General features: G+C 37.7%; 1 protein-coding gene across 1 annotated transcript; it reads right to left on the reverse strand.

Annotated features, from left to right (window-relative positions):
• Positions 1-269: 269 nt before the first annotated feature.
• On the reverse strand, positions 270-3,047 carry LOC121733752 (60S ribosomal protein L26). Its single transcript, XM_042124101.1, has 4 exons — positions 2,980-3,047; positions 2,572-2,753; positions 1,896-2,036; positions 270-433 (listed from the first exon to the last, which is right to left on the reverse strand). The coding sequence occupies exons 2-4, from the start codon at positions 2,737-2,739 to the stop codon at positions 293-295; spliced, it is 450 nt and encodes a 149-aa protein (XP_041980035.1). The 5' UTR covers positions 2,740-2,753; positions 2,980-3,047; the 3' UTR covers positions 270-292.
• Positions 3,048-9,479: the final 6,432 nt, after the last annotated feature.

The following is a 9,479-nucleotide window of genomic DNA, read 5'->3' on the forward strand; positions in this document are numbered from 1 at the left end:
GTTTCATCACTTCCTGACAAAGTGCCAGATAGCTATCCACCACTTAACTTGACAGATACAGAATCTGTCAAAAAATGGCGCTTAAACTTTCTGCAGCAGGTACTTCGTATAAAAACGAAGTACCTGCTGCAGAAAGTTTCCAACATTAATAATTACCTACCTAGTTATTGATACCTGCTACCAGTCGATGCTTTATGAGTTGGGTTTGCCGACTATGAGAGCATAATCATACCTAACAGGTTAGAAATAATACAAAAACTGTGTTTTTAAACTTTTATTCTTAAATCTATGTTTACGAGACCTCCATCGCGGCGGCAGCAGTCTCTTCCGTGTACTTGCCCTTGTCCAGACCCAGAGCCGCTCGTCTGCCCTTCGCTCTGCGGTCGAGGATGGCCTTACGGTCCTTGTTCATCTTTAGTTTGACGATCACGCACTGAAAAACAACAACACAATGTTACTAGGAGTAGTGGAGTTCATCTGTTATTGCAGATGGTGGTAGCATTCAGAGCCATGGAAGTGTATCTGCATGAGCAGTGCCAATCACACTTCTGTCGAGACATCAGTGTGATTGTGGCAAAGTCTATGTCGCAAGTTTATCATCATTGGAAATTGGAATAATTTATATTTCTGAGTTTTTTCGTTTTTAATACTATTAAATGGCAGTAGCCAAAGCCATCAGTTTATAAAAAATTATTTGTAACAGTTTACAAGTATTTAATACTACTTGGATACTTTTAGGAATTACAATAGCCATACATGCTTTATTCTATAATATCAAAATAGTTTTTATAAAACCTTGAACTTATGCAATTATATATTCTAGAACAGGAGTCACCAATTAGTTTCATTTGGGGGTCCTTTTTAAGAAATAAAATGACCTTCGCGGTCCACACATTTAAAAAAAATAATTAAACAAATGTTATTATAGAAATTACAAAGGTGTTTGTTTGTATCAATGATAAAAGTGACAGTTATTGTTGCTATATTATGTTCATTAGTATATCGAGACATGGTAGAGACTGAAATTAATTTTTAACGAAGTTCATCTTCGAACATTCTTGGTCCGCACACATTGGGTCAGCGGTCCGCCATTTGGTGACCCCTGTTCTAGATTATAAATTGGTACTTTTACAAGTTTCATAGTATTACTCTTAAAAATGTTAGGATAAAATGAAGTCTGAATGTTTACTACTTATTATCTTGATTTCTTTGTAGAAGTACCAGAACAGTAAAGTTTTTTCTTTAAAAACAATCTAATATGTATGCTAGTCATCATCCTTTTAGAAATAAAGAGGTCCCACTTTTTATCCATTTAGTAATACATCAAACGCGAAAAGGACAATGTATAGCTTTAATATCTTTATACATAGTGCCATTTTTTTTTAAAGGCCCCTTATATGAAACCTCATGTTCCCCCTTCCAAAGGGAAGGGACAATTTTTTACATTTTTAATTATGTATATCATGTACATTATTATTATAATTTACATAGTGCCATTCGTCTAATTAGTAATATAGGTACCTAACAAAAAACACTGAAGTAAAATACACAACTCGTATTTACGTGGTACATAATATGTTGGAGAGCCATGCTTCGGCACGAATGGGCCGGCTCGCCGGAGAAATACCACGTTCTCACAGAAAACCGGCGTGAAACAGCGCTTGCGCCGAGTGAGTGAGTTTACCGGAGGCCCAATACCCTACCCTATTCCCTTCCCATTCTTATCCTCCCCTATTACCCTATTCCCTCTTAAAAGGCCGGCAACGCACCTGCAGCTCTTCTGATGCTGCGAGTGTCCATGGGTGACGGAAGTTGCTTTCCATCAGGTGACCTGTTTGCTCGTTTGCCGCCTTATTTCATTAAAAAAAAAAAACAGTTAAATACTGAACACATACCTTTGAGGGGTGGATGCCGACATATGCGGTGGCTCCGTTGGCCTTCTCACGCTGGATCCTCTCAATGTACACCACAAACTTCTTCCTGTAGACCTGGACTACTTTGCCCACCTGCTGGCCCTTGTAGTGGCCGCGGACAACCTTCAAAGCAGTCAAGACTATTATACATAAGGATGTCAACAAGTTTTACTGCACAATTTATTGGTCAAGGAATAATCATCTTAGCTGTATGTAATCTGGTGTATTAAATTAAGTATCAGGCTGTAAATTTTATTTCACATAACCTAAAAATTAAAAACTAAAGCTGCACAAAATCAATTTATTTCAATAGTTTTGGTAAAAAATAAGGCTGCATTTTTAGAATAAGCAATAAATTATTACAAAACAATGATTTAACTTTGAACTTTCACTAGGTTTTTCTTTCTTTACTAATGAAGTTAGTGCCTTGTTTGGATGAGGTTATGTTAGAGCAAAACAATCAGAGCCAAGTCTTGAACCATGGTGCAGAACTGCTAGCACTTTCAAGGCTCGCCAAAGAAAACCTTTGGGTCGCCTATCCGGTGCTAGCGACTATCTGCAGTCTGTGAATGGTTTGAATCATCATTTTGTTTTGCAAAAACCTCCACGTGAGGTATTGTTTGGAAGCGTTATAATCGATATTGTGAGTAATAATTACCTGGACCTCGTCGTCTTTGCGGATTGGCATAGATTTAACGTTGAATTTTTGTCTCAGCTCTTTGGATAGGGGAGCGGACATAAGCACTCTTCTGATGTGTGAAGGCGCACTGAAATGACGCTTCCTGTTCTTCCTTCTTGAGGACGTTACCAGTTTATTGTACTTCATCCTGGCTGTCTTCGCTGGAAATCCAAAATAACTTGTTTTAATTCACTGTACCAAAAACATTAGGTTACCCAGTGCGCGTTAAATGTCAATCTGCCGAAGCAAATTTTGAGAGCTTCACACGAGTTTGTGGAGGAAATATTCATTATAACAGATGCACTATTTGTAGCTGAATTAAATATAAATTAATAATTTGTTGAGTGAGTTACACAAATGGAGATTTTTACGGATAAATTCACGTACCCGAACGACACGGCAAAGGTTCAAGTCAAAAAGACAAATTGACAACAGATAAAATTTGAAGTCCATGACAAAGTGTTGCCAAAAAAAAATGGCTGTCATTTTATAAAGCACGACTTTTTATGTCGCCGGCGGCGACATAAAAAGTCGCGGCGACTCGCCGCTACTACGAGTAGTACTGCCATACTGCGCTGCGTGGCGGACTGCCGTGTAGAAAGCAGAAGCGTGAATTTGGACGCAGGACTGCATTTTGCCATTTTGTTGACAATGGACGACACGGGCTTAGGGGAGTTTATTGAACTTTATTAAGTAGGTACCTCGATTGTGGGAAATCGAGACGTATCACGCAATAGATATTCAATTGTTACACGGCCGCCAAGTCGCTCGTGGGGCTTGATGGGATCAGTGACTTAATGGGATATAATATAAAGAAAATCGCTGTTTATGGGACTAAAAATCCCCAAACTATAGTAATTATAAACTACGAATAATAAAAACTAAGGAATCGTAACTCCCATACTATTACCGTTTTAAATTTAGTTCCTTTTGAACTGTCATGTAACGTCAGCCTAGTACCGCTCAAGGTCACCTAAATATTGCAAATGTATTGAAATGGGTACCTAATAAGGTACACTTTTTTGACAAGTATTGTGGAGCATGTTTTTTGACGGCGTTACTTTTCCTTAGTTTTTATTATTCGTAGGTAATAAACAATAAAAATAAATAATATTTTTTTTTAATCTATTAACAGAAATAAACAGCAGAACAGCTATTTCCTTTTTTTTACAAATAGCACGGATCATCATTGCAAGAATACCAACACTAAAGATGAAAGAAACAGTACTGATGATGGACGCCTAACGGTGTGTCCACATATTTTGCGCGATCAGATCTCCGATCATCTCCGTCGCGACTCGCGATCATCGCGCGACGCGCCGTATCAATTATGCGTATCATAGTGTGGACGCCTATTAGATCATTCTGCCGATCATGCGCGTATTTGATACGACACGTATCAGATACGCGCTTAATAGCGATCGGGGCGTATCATGTTCATGATACACGTATCATTTTGATACGCTTCGATGATACGCGACGGAGATCAGCGGGGCTAAAATGGTCACATTAAGCAATTCCTCTCAATCAATTCAGCAAATGAATTGTCAAAACTGTCAAACTGACAAATGTCAAATCAGTACAAAAATACAGAAATGAATTGCAAGCAGAGTTGCCTTTTGCGATTTTAGAAAAATGAATCATATCATGATTCATGTCATGATTCTTCAAAGCGACCATTTTAGCCCCGCTGATCGCGCAAATGATACAAATTTGGACGCACCTTAAGCAGTATGTGAGCTATGTCCAGCTTCACAGTCCTGCACGGCGGATGCCATGCAGGATAGTGAATGGGCCCCACATTTGAATATAGATAAAAAATAACATTATTAAAAACTTGAGAGGTGTCAATAACACCCGCTGGATGGAACGAAGCTATTAAAAAAAACCCTACCGCTACCGCTACCTACCGCACTGCTACAACTGTAGTATTTTTGGTCTAGTTGTAATATACCAACACTTTTGTGTCATGTCGTTACAACTTTTTCCGTCTAGCCCTCTTTCGCAACTCCCGATAAATAAGGAACTTCGTTCCAATACTGATAATTTTAACGTTATTTTTGGTATGCGACGTTGCTAGACGTCGACGCGACACCTTCCGTTCATGTTCGTAAATTATTCACGAACGCCTCCGTGGTCTAGTGGTATAGGGCGCGGCTCTTGACTAGGAGGTCGTGGGTCTTTTGACGACCTATTTGGCTCAGTTGGTGGGCTATTGGTAGTCCAAGCCCGCGACCCCCGGGTTCGAATCCCGCCCGACGGAACAAAAAGTTTTCAAAGTTCCTAAATGGGTCATGGATGTGTATTAAAAATGTGTATCTATACTAATATTATAAATGCGAAAGTATCTCTGTCTGTCTGTCTGTCTGTCTGTCTGTCTGTCTCGCTTTCACGCCAAAACTACTGAACCGATTGCAATGAAATTTTGTACACAGTTATTCTAGAGTCTGAGAAAAGACATAGGCTACATTTTGATGTGGGAAAATATCTTATTTCCATGAAAATATCGATGAAAATTACTTCGCATTGCGCGTGGCCAGCGCTCATCCCGGGGGTCCTGGGTTCGAGTCCCGCAGGCGGAACAAAAAGTTTTCAATGTTCCTGGGTCTTGGATGTGTATTAAAATAAAATTTCAAAAATCTTAAATATATTTTATGTATAATATTATAAAAAATCTAGAAATATATCGACGCGATGCAATGAACATTTTAGTTCTAATACGATTCAACAGATGTCGCTTTTTTTTACTTCGTTGGAACATAGAACTAATCATACTTATTAGTTATTATCTATACTAATATTATAAATGCGAAAGTATCTCTGTCTGTCTGTCTGTCTGTCTGTCTGTCTGTCTCGCTTTCACGCCAAAACTACTGAACCGATTGCAATGAAATTTTGTACACAGTTATTCTAGAGTCTGAGAAAGGCTACATTTTGATGTGGGAAAATATCTTATTTCCATGAAAATATCGATGAAAATTACTTCGCATTGCGCGTGGCCAGCGCTCATCCCGGGGGTCCTGGGTTCGAGTCCCGCAGGCGGAACAAAAAGTTTTCAATGTTCCTGGGTCTTGGATGTGTATTAAAATAAAATTTCAAAAATCTTAAATATATTTTATGTATAATATTATAAAAAATCCAGAAATATATCGACGCGATGCAATGAACATTTTAGTTCTAATACGATTCAACAGATGGCGCTTTTTTTTACTTCGTTGGAACATAGAACTAATCATACTTATTAGTTATTATCTATATCTATACTAATATTATAAATGCGAAAGTATCTCTGTCTGTCTGTCTGTCTGTCTGTCTGTCTGTCTGTCTGTCTGTCTGTCTGTCTGTCTGTCTGTCTGTCTGTCTCGCTTTCACGCCAAAACTACTGAACCGATTGCAATGAAATTTTGTACACAGTTATTCTAGAGTCTGAGAAAGGACATAGGCTACATTTTGATGTGGGAAAATATCTTATTTCCATGAAAATATCGATGAAAATTACTTCGCATTGCGCGTGGCCAGCGCTCATCCCGGGGGTCCTGGGTTCGAGTCCCGCAGGCGGAACAAAAAGTTTTCAATGTTCCTGGGTCTTGGATGTGTATTAAAATAATATTTCAAAAATCTTAAATATATTTTATGTATAATATTATAAAAAATCCAGAAATATATCGACGCGATGCAATGAACATTTTAGTTCTAATACGATTCAACAGATGGCGCTTTTTTTACTTCGTTGGAACATAGAACTAATCATACTTATTAGTTATTATGTTTTTGTTTATAGTTTTTAATACGTTAGAATATTATGTTTAATAATATTATCACTTGCTATAATAATAATCAATCTATCTTATCTTATAGAACTCCTACTGCATTTCTAAGGAGTTCGAGTGTGTTGTGTTGGCCTATATTCCATCCAGAAAATATATCAATGCAATCAACATTTTAATTCTAATATATGAAAACAGATGGCGCTTTAATTTTTACAGATGGTGCTTTAATTTTTACTTCATTATTATAACAGAACTAATCATACCTACTTTATTATATATTATTGTTTTTATTCATAACTAGCTGTTGCCCGCGACTTCGTCCGCGTGGACTTTAGTTTATAGCGCGCGGTGTCAACAAAATTTGTGTCAAATTTAAAAACTTTTTAAAACCCTGGTAAGTGGTACCCCTCTTAGGGCCGCGCTACACCGGAATGGCAGCGCTGAAAGTGCTCGCCTCGCCGCTGCCATTCCGGTGTAGCGCGGCCCTTAATTAATCAAAATACCCAAAAACAGCTGTGCAGTATGCACATAATCTGTACTAATATTATGAATGCGAAAGTATCTCTGTCTGTCTGTCTGTCTGTCAGTCTCGCTTTCACGCCAAACGCCAAAACTACCGAACCGATTGTAATGAAATTTTGTATACTGATAGTCTAAAGCCTGAGAAAGGACATAGGCTACTTCTTTACTGGAAAAAAGGGAAGTAAGGGTCGTAAATTTGTTCAAAAAATTCATAATAGATGGCGCCGTGCGTCTTCTACATCGCGCTGACGCTTGCTCAAAAGTCTTTCTATAAGAGGTGGTATCATCTTACATTTAAGTCTCGATTTTTTTCGATTGTTATATCTATTCTACGGTATTAAATAACTCAGTACTTTATCTGTGCAGGCAGTGACGTAACCTTAAGACCAAATTTCACCAACGACTGTTAAAGTTAATGCTCGAATTAGTATCACGTTAGCTGTTTTGTTTTTCATATGAATGAAAGAGAAGACAGGATATTTTAACAAGCTGTTAACACTAACAGACGTTGGTGAAATTGGGGCTAAACCTATCAATGATAAATAGTTTATGGGTAAAGTTGTGTAATTGGGGGGCTAAATAAGCTTTAAAATTTGGCATAATATATAAAGTTTAACATACAAAAATGAAGTACTTATTGTTTGCACACTGCACAGCTGTATTGATTTAAGGGGTACCAGGGTTTTTTTATAAAAGCTTTTGACACCAATTTTGTTGACATCGCGCGCTATAAACTGAAGTCCACGCGGACGAAGTCGCGGGCAACAGCTAGTCTTATAATAAAAATCTTAAATATATGTATAGTATAAAAGTATTAAATATATTTCCGTTGTCTGGTACCCGTAACACAAGTCCTTCAGGTAGGTAATTAAACCACGGGGCCAGACTGACGTAGGTGTGAAACGTCCATAGATATTATTATTATTATTCTCGCGTTGGAAACATGTTATTTCCAAGTTTGGTAAGGACAATGCAGGCTGATCACCTGATTGACAAGTAAGATGATCTATGCGTCGGATGGGCATGTAAAACGTCGGTCCTGCGCCTGACCTCTCGCCAGTTGTATCGGTCTTCGTCCTACTGGGTTATTCTCATAACCCAAGGAACGTAAAGGAATAGAGAGTTCTCTTTTTGTACTGCGCACACACTTGAGCACTGTAAAATTACTCCTGCGTAACTGGCCTGTTTTCAATGATACCGGCCACCGTCACCGAAACCGGTGTGGGAGTTATTATTATTAAAAGGTGCACGAAATCTCACTCGAAATCGCAGCCCGACTTCCGAGCACCAGAGTTGTGACTTTGGATCCAGGATACACCTTCATAATATGAAAACATATTATTATCTGTGTTCACTACCACTTCATCAGAGTTTCTTAAAGAACTTCAAGCATATCATATATCCACTGTATATGCTTGGAGTTCATCAAGTAATGCTGAAATGTTAAAACGCCCATCTCTAAAGGCTGTTTAGTGACTTTCGACGTGATGATGCATGGCGTGATGGCAGTGATGATGATGATGAATGTAATTTACATAGTAGCATATGATTTCAGTTCTTAAGGCTGTTATGTAATCTTAAAACAACGCCGGAACCCCCAAACTTGTATCAATAAGGAATCCGGAGTTCTCTTAGTATCTTCGGAACCATAGCATACCTTGGACTACTAAGCATATGCTACCAAAAACTTACTTTTTGATAGAATATGCTTAGGACACTTCTCTTTAAATCAAAATCCATATGTTTACCAATAAATAAATTTGGAGGAGTTCCCTCGATTACTTATGGATTCCATCATCAAGTCACCACTTTTGTGAACATGGTACCACATTGGAGTAAAACCCTATTCAACAAAAGAAAAATTTTGAAAATCGGCTCATATCGTTGAACATACACAAAAAAATATATCCACACCCGAACGTATAACCTCCTCCTTTTTGGAAGTCGGTTAAAAAGCAAAATACTGTTATTAGATACGGTACTTCAATTATTTAATTCGGAATAGGTTGTTGTTGTAACGTGAACAATAACGTAGATTAAATAGTACAAGTACCATGGTCCATGGCCCGCATTGGTCGGTAGTTCGGTACCGCCGCAAAAGCTACGTGATACGTCTCGCAATTATTTTTAAATAATAATATGTAATATCTTCGAAAATATTCATTTAATCAAATGTTGTAAAGGACCATAATAATATACAGTGTGTTTGTGTAAACAACGTTATCCTTGAAACCATCAAATGAGACCGTCAAAATGAACAACTTTTTCTATTAGAACAATGCTGGGAACTCAAAAAAATCCGTCTTCATACCCATATAAATTGCCGATCCGGGCATCCGTATGGGTATGAAGACGGCATTTTTTTTTTGAGTTCCCAGCATTGTTCTCATAGAAAAAGTTGTTCATTTTGACGGTCTTATTTGATGGTTTCAAGGATAACGGTGTTTACACAAACACACTGTATAGAATATAGATCTATATTAAATCAACAACGTATCTAAAGTGTTTAATTGTATAAGGATTAATGCCGTTTTGCTTAAAATCGCTTCGAAATGGCTTTAGCCATTATAATTATTTTGTCGTTAAAATTAGTAA

This window comes from Aricia agestis, chromosome 14 (genome assembly GCF_905147365.1).
Source record: "Aricia agestis chromosome 14, ilAriAges1.1, whole genome shotgun sequence".
In the NCBI taxonomy this organism is placed as follows: domain Eukaryota; kingdom Metazoa; phylum Arthropoda; class Insecta; order Lepidoptera; family Lycaenidae; genus Aricia; species Aricia agestis.